The sequence below is a fragment of the Plasmodium brasilianum genome, chromosome 9 (genome assembly GCF_023973825.1).
Source record: "Plasmodium brasilianum strain Bolivian I chromosome 9, whole genome shotgun sequence".
NCBI lineage: Eukaryota > Apicomplexa > Aconoidasida > Haemosporida > Plasmodiidae > Plasmodium > Plasmodium brasilianum.
Window position 1 is genome coordinate 827,273 of NC_090122.1, and position 19,652 is coordinate 846,924.

General features: G+C 28.6%; 3 protein-coding genes across 3 annotated transcripts; 2 read left to right on the forward strand and 1 right to left on the reverse strand.

Moving 5' to 3' along the window:
* Positions 1-142: 142 nt before the first annotated feature.
* On the forward strand, positions 143-592 carry MKS88_002809 (heat shock factor-binding protein 1; the record flags this gene model as incomplete). Its single annotated transcript, XM_067215849.1, has 1 exon — positions 143-592. The coding sequence occupies one exon, from the start codon at positions 143-145 to the stop codon at positions 590-592; it is 450 nt and encodes a 149-aa protein (XP_067073387.1).
* A 1,777-nt stretch (positions 593-2,369) lies between these two features.
* MKS88_002810 (palmitoyltransferase DHHC3) lies at positions 2,370-4,284 on the forward strand (the record flags this gene model as incomplete). The annotated part of the gene is made up of 5 exons (XM_067215850.1): positions 2,370-2,741; positions 3,360-3,521; positions 3,766-3,827; positions 3,974-4,004; positions 4,237-4,284. 5 exons carry the CDS (start codon positions 2,370-2,372, stop codon positions 4,282-4,284), a joined length of 675 nt encoding a protein of 224 aa, XP_067073388.1.
* A 353-nt stretch (positions 4,285-4,637) lies between these two features.
* On the reverse strand, positions 4,638-18,523 carry MKS88_002811 (uncharacterized protein; the record flags this gene model as incomplete). Its single annotated transcript, XM_067215851.1, has 7 exons — positions 4,638-9,261; positions 9,525-9,753; positions 11,621-11,840; positions 12,363-12,645; positions 13,383-16,953; positions 17,150-17,879; positions 17,933-18,523. 7 exons carry the CDS (start codon positions 18,521-18,523, stop codon positions 4,638-4,640), a joined length of 10,248 nt encoding a protein of 3,415 aa, XP_067073389.1.
* Between the last annotated feature and the right edge of the window lie 1,129 nt (positions 18,524-19,652).

Sequence of the window (19,652 nt, forward strand, 5' to 3'; positions counted from 1 at the left end):
TATTCATTTCTAAAATTTTTACAAGCCGAAAAAAGAACAGGTGATAAAAAATTTTTTGGGTTAATTTCTCTTTGTTTTAGTTTCCTAGCAATATATAGAGCAAGTAGTACATCTAAGCCGATCTTAAATAAAACAACTAAAAATGTTAAACAACAATAATGAGAACTTACTTAGTTTCAAAAACATAATAAACAATAGTGAAAATAGGAATAGAGATGAAAATATGAACCATTTCTTTGATTCTTATAACAACACATCGATGGCATTAGAGGCAAGTAAAAGAAATACCATTCCGTACAACGAGACTCAGAACGTTGGCGATATTAATACGAACATGTATAGCCATAATAACACAAACAACAGTATCAGCGGTAACAATGGCAGTAACAGTAACTGCAATCAGGGGAACAAGGTCGGTGTAGAAAATAAAACAGAACAATTGGAAATGTTTGTTGAGAACATGCTAAATGAGTTAAAAAGCAAAATGCAAAATTTGTCGAACAACTTATTGAGCAAAGTGGACAGCATGGAAAAATCGCTAGATGATCTTGAAAACATCATGATTGACTTTTCAAATAAAAGAAATAGTTGAGTAGCTGTATTATAAGTATAAAAATATGTACATGTACAGTTGAGTATATACACGTAGGTGTACATCATCCACATGTAAGCAAAGGTTTGTTTGTTTGTTTTTTTTTTAATTTGTAGGTTTGCTAAAAATGCTTTCTCTGTCTGTCACTCATTCTTTCTTTTTTTTTTTTTTTTTTTTTAAGAAAAAACTGTATGAAAAAAGGATATTATTGCCATAGTTTTGTTAAACTACAACAATGCCACAATACATAACACACAGCACAGCTTTTTTTTTTTTTTTTTTTTTTTGTCGTTTCACTTTGTAAGGCGCGAAAAAAAAAAATATATATACATATATAATATATTACAGTGTTTATTTACTGTTCTTAAATTTCATCCTCATCATGTACTATGCATTTTAGCATTTAGCAATTTATTAATATGAACACGAATGTTAAAAAAAAAAAAAAAAGAAAAAAGAAAATGCGCAAAATGTCCAAAAATTGTGAGTAATAATTCGTAGGGAAGCAATATTTTGTATTACAAAAATGGAGCAAGTCCGTTCAGTTTAGTGGTACAGCCAGTCTCGAATGCTCATATACTTTATTGAGTCTTTATATTTTATTTTATTGTATGGTATTTGTTTTGCCATATTGTGTACTATTTCGCTTATTATTCTACTTATTTTTTCGTTCATTATTTAATTTTACTTAAATATTTCACTTATCTGTGTTTATCTTTTTGCTAGCATTTTTGCATTTCTCGTTCATTTCCAGTGTGTAATATTTCTTTATCTCTTACATTGTTTCTTGCTTTATTTATTTATTTATTTATTTTATTATTATTTTTTTTTTTTTTTTCCCCCTTTTTTTCTTTTTTTTCTTTTTTCCCTTTTTTTCTTTTTCCCTTTTTTTCCTTTTTAAGTATATTATTTTACGGCATTTTATTTTCCTTCCATTTGCCTTTTTTTTGTTTTTTTATTTTTGACAAATTAAAGCATAAAATATTAAGTATATTTAGCAAAAAAAAAAAAAAAAAAAAAAATTAAAAAAAAAAAGCTCTCTTAATTTTATAAACAATAAAACATTGAGAATAGTGTGTTTTAAAATATATTGCAATTGCAATGTTTGATAGAAACAAAATTTCATACAATTCGTGAGTATAATCCGTCCATTTGCTCTTTTCTTAGCTTTTTCCCGTAAGTGTAAAAATAATGTTTTATCATTTTTTTTATTTTTTATTTTATATTTTTTATTTTGTTTTATTATTTTTTTTTCCTTTTTTGTTTCGAGGACATTACACTTTTATGTGTATTTAATATCCGCTATATGTTATATGCTGTTCGTTTTTAATTGTACAAACAAAGAACAAATGATAACAAATAGGAAAAAAAAGGAAAGCGGAAAAGGCTATTTGAAAGGATAATAAATAAGACAAAAGAAAGACAGTTTTTGCTCACAACTTATGGAGATTTTTTGTTTTTTTTTTTTTTTTTTTTTTTTTTTTTTTTGCATTGTAATTAATGCGTAATTCGAAAGTCTTTTCTTTTTTTTATTCTTATTTTTTCATATTTTTACTTTTTTTTTTTTTTTTTTTGATTGATTTTGTTTTTTGTTAAATATTAATATTTTATGCTTTATTTTTTAATCATCATATGTGAATGTGTTTCACCCATTGCACCGTCTTTTTCTACATCTTTTCACTCCTTATCTCTACTGGCGTTTCAGTCATTTCGTGCTACTGTTATTTGTTTTGTTCCTACCTCATATTCACGCCCCTTTTTTTTTTTTGTGTTAATTATGAATAAACGAATATTCGCTTTTAGAGATGATACAAAGTCAAAAGAAGCCGAAGAATTTGTGCGCACGAATGGGTTTACATTACCACTACAAATATTTCAATTAATGTCTTTTTTTATTTTTATAATTATAGTTGCATTAATTATTATCATTTCTGCATTTAATACTGATACCATATTTCTCCTTTTTTATATTTTTTTTGGAGTTCTAATTATTATAATTATTGCTTTATCGTATACTGTAACAACAATAAACCCAGTAGACCCCTTATCATTTAAGTATATTCATAATAAAGTTAATGAAGAAGACCTTAAGGATTTATGTGAATGTGATATATGTGGTTTTGTTGAACCACAAAGTAAACATTGTAAGGTTTGTAACAAATGCGTTTCTGTTTTTGATCATCATTGCATGTGGGTTAACAATTGTATAGGGAAAAAAAACTACAAGTAAGTAAAAAAAAAAAAAAAAAAAAAAAAAAAATCAGGCGTTTACCTAGCACGCCAGTTTTGGGTACCCTCTTTGGATAGCTACCACATATGTATGCGCGTGAATATACACGTTTATATGCACGTTTATATACACGCATGTGCACCTGATTGGGCAACCAAATAAAACTTTATGCTAAACAATTTTAGATATTTCGTAGGTCTCTTGACAGTACTAACAATTTTCAACTGCTTCGTCTTTCTGTTTTGCATTATTTTTTTTGTTATCTCCCTGAAACATGATCTCATAAAGGAAAGATGGAAACACGTAATGATAGAAAAATAGATGAAATTATTTTTCTTAAAAGTATTTCTCGACGAGCATTTGTACAGTTTTGCATCTATATTGTTGTTCCGTTATACTGTTGTCTTATTTTATCGCTTATCTATATTGTCTTTTTGTTGATTTATCGGTTTGCTGTTTTACGTTCTGTTGTTTTATTTTTTTTATTTTATTTTATTTATTTTTTTTTTTTTTTTCCCCCCTCCCTCTTCTCACCAGTTCTACGGAGGTTACGATGATGCTCTGTTTTACATTCTGCTATGTTCCCTTTTTGTTCTGAATGGAACAGTATTCGTGTTAGTAATTCAACTTTTTGGATTACACATTTTTTTGATTTCAAAAAAAATGACTACCTATGAGTACATTGTCAAGCGATCTCATGTAAGAGAGAAAAAAGGAAGGCAAGGACGTGTATACATACATATATAGGCACACACGCACATACATATATGTGTACATATATGCATACATACTAGCATACATGCATGCGTGTGTGCATCAAAATCCCCCTTCCACATGAACATGTTTTCATGCACATGCGCACATAAAGCGATTTCATATCAATCCACACGCATACACATTCTCACAAGGTACACGTAAGACGTTCATGTAATTTCCTTTTCAGTCTGAGGAAGAACAAAAGATAGGAATTAAAACCTTTTTTGAATGGTTGATCATTGACAAAAAGTACGTTCTTTTATTGAATAAAAAAAATATATTTCATTTAGATGAAGTAGCAATATTTTTATTTTTTATATTCACATAAATACTATCCGAAATTAACCATATTAACCCCAATTTTTTTTTTTTTTTTTTAAAACTCCCCCATGCAGGCGTTTGAAGAAGTCAGACAGCGATAATCAGGTATAAAAAGTACAAATTATGCTTGTTTTGGTTTTTGCTTTTGTTTTTGTTTTTGTTTTTGTTTTTGCTTTTGCTTTTGCTTTTGTTTTTGCTTTTGTTTTTGCTTTTGCTTTTGTTTTTGCTTTTGCTTTTGCTTTTGTTTTTCTTCTTTTTTATCTGCACCTCTAGACCATATATATATACCAAACGTAAAATGCGTAAAATGCGTAAAATACGAATTAACTTTTTACAGGATTTAGAAAACCAGGAAATTGAAAGAGTTAAGTCTATAAAAGATTAATAGAGAAAATTAAACAAATGAAAAGGAGAGGTTCACACGACGACACGTACGTATAAAAGTACATGTACATAAACATATATACATGCATACATATGCCTTTGTGTGTGTATGCGCGCAACGCATAATGCACTCCCTGATTTCAAAACCGCACATGGACATATTGAAGGGGGAAAGGAGGAGGGATACAAAAAAAAAAAAAAAAAAAAAGATGAAGGATACACTCATGCTAATAGAAACATAATAATTGTATATGTGTATATGTACTCATTCTATTTCTTTTGATATTTTGCACCACTTCACTTTCCGCGTTGTGCTTCATCACCCCCGCAATTGCTTAACCAATTTTCGAGGAATCACTTAAGGCTCTGCAGCTGCAAATCATCTGCCTGCTTTATAAGATTGATTCCATCTTCTTTATCTCGAATTTTTGATTCAATAAAAGAGAGTCTCTTCGTTAAGTTATCCAATGCCGTTTCCATTGTATCATTTTTTGTAGTTATAACTTCATTTTGTAATTTTAATTTTTTGTTTTCTTCTATTAACTTTAAATACGCATCATTTGAATTAGAATTAGCAGCATTACAATTCGCGTTAGAATTAGAAGAGCCATCTAATTCTTTCAAGTTTTTAATTTCATGTTTTAGTTTATCTGTGTATTCCTTATACAATTTCGTTTGTTCATTTATTTGCGCTTGCAGGGATCTTATAATGTTAACATTTTTTACATTTAGTTCTCTTTCTTTTTCTGTTACCTCCATTAAATTCTTATTAATGTTTTCAAGATTAAGCATTTTATCCATTAACTTCTTCTGTTCTTCATTTTTTAAATACGAATTTTCGTTCGACAGTTCCACATTTTTACTTTGCAAATTTGATATTTCGTTTTTCATCTCGGTAAGGTTGTCACTTAGTCGTACAGTCTTGCCACTCAATTCATCATATTTGCTGTTCAACTCGTCATTCTTACTGCTCAACTCGTCATTCTTACTGCTCAGCTCTACATTTTTGCTACTTAACTCCTCGTTCCTTCTGCTAAGTTCACTGTTCATGCTGCTAAGATGCTGAAGCCTTTCCTCCTTTGCTTCTTTCTCCCTATGAAGATTTTCCACCATTTCGCTGTTTTTACATTTTAAATCGTTGCATTCATTTATTAACTGTTCATAATTATTCTGCATCTGCTGTAACTTATCCTCATAACTATTTGTTAATTGCAGTATTCTTTGCTCATTTTCTAGTACTGTGGAACTAACTTGTCTTTCAAGATTTTCTTTTATTTTTTTATTGTCTTCTTCTAGATGTTCATAATTTTTTAATAAATTATTCTTTTCATTATCAAATAATTCTTTTTTTTTTTTAAATTCTTCATTTAATTCTTCTATTTTCTTTTTCATCATTTGTTCTGTTTGACTTTCGATCATCTTTATCATTTCTTCATACTCATTTATTTTCTGTATATTTTCTTCATATTTATTAGTCAACTCTTTATTATTAGTATTTGCCTTTTCTAACAAATCGTTATATTCCTTTTTCTTCATTTCATATTCTTTACTTATTTGTTCATACTGTTTAATGTAATTATCAACTTTCAATTCGGATTCCTTTTTAATTCGATTTATCTCATCTTGTAGTAAATCTGCAAATTGTTCTCTAATCTCTTCTGTTTCTTTTTTATTATCTCGTATCATTTTTTCTAGCTCCTTTTCTAATTTTGTTTTTTCCTCCTTCATATGGTTCATATTTTCATTAAATGTATATTCATTATTTTTTAAGTTCTCTTCTAAATCTTTATTCCTATTCATAATATTTTCTTTTTCTTCATTTAATATGGATAAATTTAATTCTAAGTCATTCTTCTGACTACATAATAACTCCTTTTCTTGTATCATCTTCTCAACTTTATCATTTAACGTTTGTATTTCTTTATTCTTTTCTAATTCGAAGAATTCTTTTACTTCTTTCCTTTGTTTCTGTAATATTTCTTCTAGCTCCTCTCTTTGCTTTGTCAATTTATCTTCATACATAGTTACTAATTTTTCCTTTTCATTTAATACATCCTGTACTTTCATCTCATATTCCTTGTTTAGATCCTGTCTCAGAATGTTCTCTTTATCGTTATAACTCCTTTCTAGCTCTTTTTTCAAACATTCCATATCTCTATTCTTTTCATCAATAAACTGTTTTTCCCTATTGTCCATCCCCTCACTCTTTATACTAATCTCACGCTGTAATCGTTCAATTTCTTTATTTTTTAACAACTCATACTCTTCTTTTAAGCTTTCCATTTTTTCACATTGCTCTTTCAACATATTATCCTTAATACTTTGAATATTATCATTCATCAACTTTTCATTTTCTTCTTTTAATATCATCAATTCTTCCTGTTTCTTTTGTTCTATAGTACTCTTTATCATTTCTAATTCGTTGTTTTTTTCAATAATTAAATTATTTATAAAATCATTTTTATTTTTTTCCATTTTCTCTTTATATTTCTCCAACTTAGAATTAAAATTTGCTTCAGCCATTACTTTTACCTTTTGTATTTCTTCTTCCATTCTAGCTGTTTCTGTTTCTATATTCATTTCTATCATTTCGTTTTTTTCCCTTTCCAAATTTTCGATTTCTATTTTTTTTCTTTTTTCAAATTCTTCCTTTAAAATTGCTATCTTTTCCTTTGTCTCTTCTTCAATTTTCTTTAATTCTTCTTTTAGTAATACTTCTTGTTCTTTTACCTTTTTTAAATTTTTTTTATTATTCATTTGTTCTATTTTTAATTCTTTTTTATTTTTTAAAATCAAATCTTTATACTGTTTTTCTTTTTTTTTATATAAAATTGTTTTCTTTTTTTCTTTTTCTTCCATTTTTTTGATAATTTCTAAAAATTGATTTTCTCTACTCTTATATATCTTTATTATTTCCTCGTTCTTCATTTTTATCCTTTTCAAAGTGTTAAATGAGTTGATAAAACCCTCTATCTCTCTTTTTATCTTTTGATTTTTAATGTTAATTATGTATAGGATGTTGCTCAACTCGTTTGCACCCTCCTCCGCATCATCCCCAGAGTCCACTACTTTATCATCCACATCCTTACTACCCATTTCATTTCCTCCAATTTCATTGTCATCTACACCTGCTACTCCACATTGCTCACTTTCCAGCTCCACCATTTTCCTGTGCAGAATTTCAATAGACGCTTTTTTTTCCATAAGTAGAGAATTTATTTTCCGAGCTTCCATTCTCATCATACTGTCCAAGTTACCACCTTCATCGTGTAATTTATTTTTTAAAATATTTAAAAAATAATCAATTATATATTTTTCCCCTATGGGATTCTTCAAATCATTTGTCTTGCCATGTGCAGGCAGATTTATTGTATCTTTTTCCGAAATGTGGAAGCTAGACGGATGGTCATCCTTTGAGGTATTACTATCCTCTTCAATAATATTATCATAATTCTTGTAGCTGGCCTTCTGTACACTGTTCCTACTAACCATTTCCTCCATGCTGTCATAGTGTTCCTCTTCTATCATTATCTTTTTAACTACATCAAAGGGGGCAATAACGGACCTTTTTTCCTCAGTACCCCCTTCAAAACTGTTCTCATTTGCCCTCATTTTGTTCATCGATTCAAATGTATCGCTAATCTGGTCTCCCATCCGGATATCTATCTCAGGTGCATCGGGTGCATCGGATGCATTGGATATATCGGGAACATCGAGCGCATTTCCACCATCCGCATGTTTCATACCCCTTTCTAAATAAATCGGATTCACAACACCACACTGTACCGGTGCACTAGCAACAGGTACAATACCCGCTTCACTAAATGACAGCGAGTTACTATTTCTACTGCTGCTCTTTTCGTGCGCACTTTTGTCAATACCAATAGTTGCATTAAAATTGCTCATGTTTGCATAAACACTGTTCGTGTAATTTTCTTTAATCATATTCCCGGTGCAATTATTGTCATTACCTACTGCTGTCAATCTTTTCTTTATTTCGTAAAAATTGCAAGCTTTTTCAAAATGTTTGTTCATCTCTCCTGTATTTATTTCCTCCTCACATTGACTATTTTCAAAAACATATTTTTTTTCATTAATTTTGTTGGTATTCACTATATGTTGTTCACTAGAAGTATTTCCTTTGTATCCTTTAACCAAACACACCTTTTGCACGAGTACACTCTCCGTATTTCGCATATCGTCGGGGTGCCTTTCCTCATCGTGGTTAACATGTTCGTAACTTATACCATCGTAACTTATACCATCGTAACTAGCACCATCATAATTTGCACCATCATAATTTGCACCATCGTAATTTGCACCATCGTAATTTGCACCATCGTGATATACACCACGTCTATTTAGCTGTCCCTGTTTATTATCACCCACTACACTTTGCTTATTCAACAATGCATTCATGTTACGACCCTTACTTAGAGACAATCCCTCCCCTGTTGTTTCTTTGTCTTGTTTTTGCTTTCCTTTTGGCTTATCCCTTAACTCTGTTATTATTTGCTCTCGTCTATTCTGTCCATTTGGTGCTCGTTGCACATGTTGTGTATGCTTTTTGTTTTGTTCGTTTTGTTCGTTTTTATCGTTTTGTTCGTTTTTATCGTTTTGTTCGTTTTGTTCGTTTTGTTCGTTTTGATCATTTTGTTCGTTTTGTTCGTTTTGATCGTTTTTATCGTTTTGATCGTTTTTATCGTTTTGATCGTTTTTATCGTTTTTATCGACCCCTCCATCAGTAGGTACCTCATCTAAAACTTTATTTTCTGATTCATCATTATTAACACGTGGAATGAAAATATTCGAACCAAACGTATCTGTTTTGTTTTCATCAGTTGTGTTACTACTTAACTCATTCTTTGCTGCTTCCATATATGGAGATACTATTCCTCCTTGAACCATAGTGCTCTTTCTTTTTATGGTCTTTAACCCTGGTATTTCCGCATATATTGTCAGAGCACTCCTAGTTTTACTAATATTCGCACATAAAAATGTAAAAAAAAAAAAAATTAAACTACACGAAATAATACGATACGAAATGAACTCAAATTTTAGTGCATGCGTTGCAATCGCTCATATTGGACATTCAGATATGTGCACCATGCAGTTAATTCATGTGTTTGCTATTAAAAAATAGGCTTATATTAAACAAACACATATTTGGTAAAATAAAAATATATATATAAATATATATATATATATACAAAAACCTTATTATCAGAAATATACACTTACTTCTGCTGCATCAACGAACGATAACCTTGACAAGAGTTTTTCAAACTACTCATTTTAGGCGGTGCAGATACCTTTTCTTCACCTTCGACTTTATCTTCTTCTCCTTTAACTACCCATCGGTTTAATTCTTTATTAAAATAAAATTTGTTTTCCTCACCTAAGTGAGCAACAGTTGGTTTGGGTTCACTTTCGTCATTCTTTTTGGTCTTTATGAAACTCCAAAAGGAACCTGAGTTTTTCAAAAATGGAAGAAGAGTCGTACGTATGCGCGCGGGGAAGTACTTACTTATACAGGTATTTGAAGGCACATACGCTTATATACATATATATATATATGTGTGTATAAGCAGGTATGTACACATCTGTACATGTACATATATGTATGCATGTTTGTACATTCTTATTATTACTCATTTTTTTCTTTTTCCCCTATCCTCAACATATAATTTCTTGGCAAAAAGAAGAACAAACTGACGATTCGATGGAAAATGGTCAGTGGGGCATATGGCGAATCAAAGTGTTATCGGAACAGCAACATGTCATAATGATGTTTTGTTTGCCTTCCACTTTTTTATTTCTGCTTTATTCGTTCTACTTTTTTTTTTTTTTTTTTTACAAAAAAACTTACTATTTAAAAATGACCTAAAAAAAACAAAAAATAAAAAATACGCTCGAAGGTTATATACCCCCCTCAGCAGCTTAAAAAAAAAGCAATTTTTTTTTCAATTTCAACATCAAATATTTCACTTCAAAAGTTTCAACTTCAATATGTTCACTTCAAAAGTTTCAACTTCAATATGTTCACTTCAAATATGTTAACTTCAAAAGTTTCAACTTCAATATGTTCACTTCAAAAGTTTCAACTTCAATATGTTCACTTCAAATATGTTAACTTCAATATGTTAACTTCAAATATGCTAACTTCAATATGTTCACTTCAAATATGTTAACTTCAATATGTTAACTTCAATATGTTAACTTCAATATGTTAACTTCAAATATGTTAACTTCAAATGTGTTAACTACAAATATTTTAATTTCAATTATTTTGATTTCATATATTTTAACTTTTAATATTTCATATTTTAAAAAACGTCATTATCACAAATTATATGAAAAAATATTTGTTCCCCCCTCCCTTCTTTCTAATTTAAAAAATAAATATTTTTAATTCTAGAAGAAAAAAGTCAGGTATACAATCTACCATTCCTTGCATTGTTCTATATTTTTTCTAAAACAGAGATAACTGAAATGGCAAAAAATACGTGTTACATGTACATGTATACATATATATATATGCATATGTGTTGTATATTCATTATATGTATATACATTTAATTAATGGACGATGCGGAAAAAAGATAAAAAACACAGCAAAAAAAAATCAAACAAAATCAAAAACGAACAAAACAAACAAAACAAACAAAACATAGCAAAAGTATTTTTTTTTTTTTATTTGCATATTCAGTGGTAATTCGTTCATTTGTTCATCCGTTTTAATATGTTATTGTTATTTTATTTTCATTTCCTTTATTCGTGTTTCCTTTATTTTTATTTCCTTTTTTTTTGTTTTATATTATTTTTTTGTTTGATGACTTTCCAATATTTTGCATACTTTTTCGTTTCTCGTTTTCTTCCACACTATGTTAACCTTTCAGCTTATTTTTTTCTTTCAAGTATTTTTTACACACGTTTGCATAATTGTAGATTTTTTTTTTTTTATTTTTGTAATAAATGTTATACCAATTTTTACGTTTAAAAGTGTAAAAATGATAACTGTATGAACAAGAAATAATTAAGTGAAAAGTTTGAAAATAATCGCATATGTATATTTGAAAAAGCTGTAGAGTGATAAATTATTTTTACGATTTAAATGAGATGAAAAAAAGAAGAATAAAGAGAAATGATGACGAAAAATAAGAAATGATAACGAAAAATAAGAAATGATAACGAAAAATAAGAAATGATAACGAAAAATAAGAAATGAAAACGAAAATTAAGAAATGAGAACGAAAAAACAAAAATAAAAAAATTGTAAATTTCTTTCCCCTTTTAAAAGTAATAATATTTAAAAAAATAAAAAATACTTATAATACTTGTTGGTATAACTGACAGGGAGTACCCATTTTTGTCTTGCTCATAACAACGTACCCAATACGAAATTTCTTTCTTGCATCTTTTTATAGTCCATATTTCATCGCATAAAATTTTACTAGTAGACATTTTAAAATTTTCATACCCTGTAACTCTTTTTATTTTTTCCAATACTCGGTCTTCTTTGCATTCATGCATAGCCACAACTTCGACGTTTTGTATCTTTGGTGAAAATAAAATAAAATGTACAAAAATGTGAAAAATGTGAAAAGCATAAAAAACTGCTTGATGACTAAACACATACGTACGTACATGGATGCACATAATGCGCATACATGTAGGTATGCATATATATAAGGTTATATGCAACATTTAGCTAGTTTCAAGTTTATTTTACAGAACAGTCAGGAAATGTTAAAACGTTCAAAAGGGAAAAAAATTTAAATGGGCTTTAATAAGTATATCATTTAAAGTATCCCTTCGAATTTTGTATGTATTTTTATTTTCCATAAAATCTCCTTAAACATATATATATATATATATGCATGTATGTATAAATAACATCATAACTAAAATTTAATACAAAATAAATGGGAAGAAAACGCTTCACTACTTTTTTTACGAAATGACATTTTGTAATTTGTTTGTACAGTGGGGAAGTATATACAGCTTCTCCTCTGTCCTTTTTCCGTGTTTTATTCAGTTTGTTTAGTTCATTTTGTTCAATTTGTTCATTTTGTTCACGTCGTTAATTTTGTTCAATTTGTTCATTTTGTTCACGTCGTTAATTTCGTTAATTTTTCTAATTTTGCTAATTTTTCTAATTTTTCTATTATTTATTTTTTTTACCTTGTAAATGGCTTGCCGAAAGAGTGCAGATTTAATTTGCCGTATGACTTGTTCAGCTTTTTGCTCGAAATTTATTGTGTGTTCATAATTTTTTAAAAATTCAGGACGAAAATGCACATTGAGAAACTCGTCTGGGTGTTTCATATTTGTGCCATTTTCCTTCATCCACTTTTTATCTCTGAAACAGGGAAATTTGAACATACTACTAAGGGCGTGGGGTATCACGAAAGAAGAAAAAATAAGAAGCGGAAGAAGAAGCGGAAGAAGAAGAAGAAAAAGAAGAAAAAGAAGAAGAAGAAAAAGAAGAAAAAGAAGAAAAAGAAGAAGAAGAATAGAACAAAATTGTACAACTTGTATTCCTTCAGAAAATTTTTACGATCAAATAATTCTTCAATTCGCAGGTTGACAAAAAAAAAAAAAAAAAAAAAAAAAAAAAAAAAAGAGAAATAAAATAACTAATGGTAGGGGGAAGAAAAAACTGAGCAAAAATATTTAAAGAAATAAAAAATGAAAATAAAAATAACAAAAAAAAAAAAAAAAAATTTAGATTGTGACAAGTGTAAAAAATGAAAAATAACCAAGTAAAATATAAAAAAAAAAAAAAAAAAAGCCAAAAAAAATATTAAAATATATATTATTTTATGCACAATTTATTGTTGCATTATTTTTACAATCGTTGTTTATATGTTCGCCCACTGTGGAAATATACGTGTTAGTAATTCAAAATTGTGCATATACCCGTGGCATTAAGTACTCATCTTTATTTATTATTCCTGTTTCCTCTGTGGAACATGAATTTGCTTATGGCATATGCTCATACATGTACACATATCGCGAACATATCATACACATATCACGTATATGTCCATACGAGTAGGCAGCAAGCGGAGATACCATTCCAGGGGCCTGCCCTACTTTTCATTGTAAAAATTAATATTGACGAAAAATGGATAAAGGGGGAAATGAATTCTTTGGGTTGTTGTCAATGAATCCTTATGTTGGCACATTCCTTTCATAATTTTATCCTCTGAAAATACAAGGAGTGATAAAATGTTATTGGGTAAACTATAAGAATAGGTGTTATTTTTGTACAATATATAATTATTTGAAAAAATGCAATTTTCGCTATTGCATACAACTTTTACATTATATTCAAAATAATAATAAGAGAAATCCCCTTTCATTTTATTATCATAACAAGTGGGTTTACTTAACTTTTTCATTTTCACTTCCAAGAGAAACAAACAATGTTTCCTACTTATGCATTCATATAAAATATTAGAAATAGACTTTTTTAAAATTTTTTCAACAAATTCATTTCTTCTTCCAACATAGTCCGAAACCCATAATTTTTTTGTTCTTGTATCATTTTCATCACATATAAAATCTTTTATTTGATTTGATTTCAATAAAAACACAGTATGTATATTTTTTATATTATCATAATAAACAGCAATTTCAAAAAAAAAATTACTCTGTAAGTTAACAGAAATAAAATTATTTTCAATATTATTATCTGAATAGGATGACCATTTCCCCTTTAAAAGATACTTATTTTCATTCTCATAATTTATCATATTATTTTTTTTGAAGTTAAATATATTAAATTCGTATAATATATCTAGGAAAGTTACATCCGAAACAATTTTATTTTCATCTATGACCATTTCAAAAATGTGTTTATTAAACCAAGAAAATACATTTGAGTCCACCATATTTTTGTTCTTATCAAAATTTATATAATTTATAAAATTAGAAATGTATATCATATTTCCTTCTCGAATATCTTCAATTACAAAAGATGTATTTTTTTCCGGTGAGCAATCATTGTTGCTTTCTTTTTTAATTGAACTGGAATGGTTTACCATGAACTTGCAGTTTCTTCCATTCATAATTGAGTTATTCATATCAACTCGACAGTCATCATTATTTGCATAATTGTTGTTGTTACTGCAGTATTTACCATTTTCTTCATCTACAATATAATCAACCTTTTTAGACTCCTTTTTGCTCTTCTCTGAATTGTTATCTCCTTTTTCTTCATCAATGGAAATGTTTATACGCATAATTTTCTTCTTATTGTTCACACAAGATTCTTTCAATTCCTCGTTTTGCTCCTTTTCAATGTTAAAAATCATTTTGGGGGTATCATCTCTACAGTTTCGTTTTAAAGGCCATTTGTTCGAATACAAATTATTCTGCATGTTGTTTTCATTTTTCAGCTGGTGAGAATTATATGAATAAATAGGCTTCTCATGCGGTAGCTGCTCGTTAGGTCCTTTACCTGATCCCACACCTGACCACTCACCCGATTTCCCTTCAGGATCTTCACCATAATTTAGACACACCATATTTCCATTTTCCCCCTCAACAAAACAATTGTTACGATTTACAGTGTTCGAATTTTTCATTTTCATTTTATTCTTAACCCACTTACAGTTATTTCCCTTTTCGTAGTTGATCCTGTTATTTTTGTTGTTCAGATGGGTATTAGATATGTGTTTATCAATGTACTTATCCGCGTGCCTATCTGCGTGTCGATCTGTGTGTTTAACTGCATATTTATCTGTACATTTACCGCCGAATCTATCGGCGCACTTTTCCCCGTATCTTCCTGAGCACTTATCGGCGAACCTATCCGTGCACCTGTTTGTTTGTTCTTTGCTCGAATTGTTGCCAGGATGATTGTAGTTTATGTTATCCATTCTGTTATATTTACTGTTCATATAATTTTTACTTATAAAATGCAGATTATTCCTACGGTAGTAACTACTTATATCGGAATTATTCTTGACAAAGTCGTTAAGGTTAGAAGGAGCATAGCAGCTGTATTGCTGCCCGTTGTACGCACTGTTCTGATTAGCTACATGGGGGTCTTGCCCCATGCTTTCGATATTGCTTCCTGCATTGTTGTTCATGATGATGTTTGCATTGTTCTTGCAATTACCCATATTGTTCGTTATGCTATTCCCGTTTTTACCGCTAAAAGAGCAGTTGTTATCTTCCACCAAAATTATTTCTGGCACCTGGTAATTGTTCTTACTGCTATTCCTGTTGGTACTCCTACAGTTACTGTTACAACAGCTATTATTTTTGTTATCTCGTTTCATGTTGGCTCCTTTCTTTGAAAATTTTTTATTGTATGAATTAATACATAAGTCACCTTCGTTTTCATTCATGTTTTTCTTTTCCATCTCACAGTTAATTTCTATTTTTTTATTATTAAAATTATTCAATTCCTGTACATTACATATAATATTACTACTACTACTGCTACCACACATTTTTATGGGATAACTTTTACCCTCATTTTTTACGATAATCGGAGTATTCGAATCTTGCATATAATTTGCTGAAGCATTATTTTTTAAGTAGTCAAATACAAACCTAATAAAGTAACAATTCATTAAATTGAATGAAAAGGAATTAAACATAAAATTTTTATTAAAAATATCTTTATGTAATTTTTCAAAAAAAAGTTCTCTCAGATTAGTTAAATTATCAATAGTATTGTATTTAAAATTTGTGCAATTTGAAGTGGCTATTTTATTCATATATAAAAAATCTTTTCCTTTGATATCTCCATTTTTCTGAATATGTTCAGAAAAAAATTGCCTAAAGTAATAATTTTTATTGAAATTCGAAATTTTGTCATTTTTAAAAAATGAATGAATTAATCTAAGGAAAATGTGATATAAGCTGTTGTTCTGATTCGCTTCCTTGATACTTGACATATACGCGCTGTAATGCGTCTCCTTCATACTTGGCATATACAAACTGCAATTCGCTTCTTTCATATTGTGCATGTACGCGTTATAATTCAAGTCCTTGACATTGCTAACAAAGGAGTTGTAATTTTTAATTTTCCTTTGACCTTCTCCATTTTTTCTTCTTTTATCATTTTTACAAAATTTATTATCTCCATTATTTTTTCTTTCATCCATTTTTTTCATAGCTTCACTATTATTAGGTCCAAGGGTATAGTTACATCTGTTCTTGTCATATTCATCAAAGTACATATTGATACAATTAATTTTCTTTCTAAAAAGATCCTGTTGATTTTTTAAAAAAAAATCACTCTCTTTTTGTATTTCTAAAAGTATTAGGTTTACTAGTTTAGATGATGGTCTACTTTTAATATTTGGATTTAAACATAAAAAAGATAATTTTGTTAATTTCTCTACTAAGAAGTCGGGAAAGTTCACACTATAATCTAATACAGAATAGATAGATTTGTAATCATTCATGTTTATATGATTAACCAAGTAATCAAAAACATTCTCCTCACTATCACTTCTTTTCCTGTTACATAATATAGGGCATTTTTCATTCTTGCTATATATACAATTGTAATTCTTACTCACATGAATTGCTGGAGATTTGGAAACAAGCATTTCTAAAATCAGAGCACCGAAGGAGTATATTTCGGTTTGCTCGTTTATTTCATGCGTGGAAATATAGTAGGGATCCGCATATCCTGGGGTACCTGCGGTACGGGCATCACAAAAAAGGGCATATTCATGTGCATGGGTATGTGCATGTATGCGCGTTGTGAATTATATAAAAATGGGTGCATGGGTTCACACGCACAGTTATGTCTACATATATAAAGATGCACGTATGTATGCTTGCACATATGCACGCGCAAATGCGTTCTCCCTTTTTGTTCTCTTTTGGCCTACCGCCGGTTAAGTTAAACACGTTGTTATTGTTTATGTAAATAAAGGAAAGTCCAAAATCGCCCAACTTGGCGTTGAACTTTTCGTCTATCAAAATATTGGCCGACTTCAGATCCCTGTGATAAACTATAGGGCAAGAAGTATGTAAATAGCAAAGAACGTTTATTATTTGAACTAATATATTTATTCTAACACTGAAAGATAGAAAAAGAGGTATATTATTATCATATAATTCCTTCTGTGGATAAATATTCCTAACAGTGTTCATATTTAATGAACTCATTTGTTTATTTGTAAAAGAGTAATTATTTGAATATGAGAAATATTTATTCTTAGGTAGATTTGTATTATCATTACATCTGATATTCGAACAATAACGCAAATCAATATTATTTTCTTTATTTTTTATATTGTAAAAATAATAATGATTAAATAAGAGCGTCCTTAAATCTCCTAATGGTACATATTCATATATTAGATAAAAATAATGTTTATTCATTGCATATCCTAATAATGATAAAATATTTTTATGTCTATATCTACTCATAATTATTATCTCATTTTCAAAACCATTATTTTCATTTTTTTTTAAAACTTTTATTGCAACGTTAATACAACTTTTCAATATTCCTTTATATACCATTCCATTTCCTCCCTTTGCTATTTTATTTTCTTCAGAAAAATTATTCGTTGCCTGAACTATGTCACTATATTCATATCTATTTGATAATATCTTTAAAGGTATATATATATTTTCTTCATTTTTCCCTCCTATTTTTGACTCACTTTTTTTATGAACAGGGTCATATTTTTTTTTTTTTTTTTTTCTTCGTTGTACATATCTTCTTCACATGTTTTGTTCTCTTCATCGTACATGTTCAAAATGTATTTATCATGAGTATCACATGTTTCTATGTATATCAACTTTCGGTTACTGGTACTGATCGAATTACTCCCTTCGACATTTCTATTATGCTTATTGTTGACAGCATTGTTCTTGTTTTTAATGATGCTATTATGATTGACATTGCTAAAATTGCAATTGTTAAATTTGCAGTTACTGTTAATATTACTGTTGTTAATATTATTATTGTTGTTAATATTATTATTGTTAATATTATTATTGTTGTTAATATTGTCAATATTGTTAATATTGCTAATAATGCTAATATTGTTAATGTTGTTATTGTTATAATTGCTATTACTGCTACTATTGTTGTTTATGATGCTCACATTTTCGTCTTTCCTGCTGTGATAACTTTTCGATAAACTGAACCGTAAATATTCTTGTTTTTTTCTTTCGATTTTTTGCTTAAATATGTCTATAGCACCCTTTTCAATATTCGCTTCTTTCACTGGGTAGTATCTTTTGTTCATCTTAAAGGGAACGAGGTGATGAAAGAAAAAGGAACAAAGGAAAAGAGGATATAACCAAACGGTTAAAAAAGGATATGACTAAATAAGGAAATGATGAAAGCACTAAACTGAATTACAAAATAGTGATATGCCGAAATGATGAAAAAAGGCAATAAACAAACACAAGTAGGAAAAAAAAAAAAAAAAAAAAAAAAAACTATATTATGGATAGAAGACAACTCATTAAAAATGAAAAGACATGAGGAAAAGAGACAAAAACAAATGGAAAATGCACAACAACAACAAAGTTCAAGTTTATATCAACTTTATATATGAAACAAAACAATGAAAAAAGAAAAAGATAAAAAGTGATACGTGGAGTGAGGAAGAGGAAAGAGAGAAAAGCGAATAAAATGGAATCGTAGGAATGTACGATAAGACAGCAACTATGCACACATGCATTAAACATACAAGCATATACACACACAACGTGCAAGAATAATAAACAAATTAAGATAAAACGGGAGTAGTCATAGTAAAAAGAGTTTAAAATTTTAAAAAAAACCTTTGCACCTCTTATTATATAAAATTGAAAACAACTCCTGTTTCACTCATCTGTAATATTATTTGTTCTGTAAAAAATATACATCCTATATGGCGCTGACTCCTATCAAAATATGTAACTCACCTAACAAGCTTATGTTATTCATCAGCATATATTTGCGTGTTAATTAAAAAATTACTTCTGTATTTTTTTCGTAAAAACATTTGTTTCATGCTGCATGGCTGAATTCTCCCACATTTAAATGCACTCTGTTGTATTCAATTTATTCATTTGTATTCAATTTATTCATTTGTATTCAATTTATTCATTTGTATTCAATTTATTCATTTGTATTCAATTTATTCAGTTATACTCAATTTATTCAGTTATACTCAATTTATTCAGTTATACTCAATTTATTCAGTTATACTCAATTTATTCAGTTATACTCAATTTATTCAGTTATACTCAATTTATTCAGTTATACTCAATTTATTCAGTTATACTCAATTTATTCATTTGTTTTTAATTTTATCTAATTTTAATTACCTTCAGTTTCATTTAATTTTATTTAATTGTATTCAATTGCATTATATTGCATTTGAA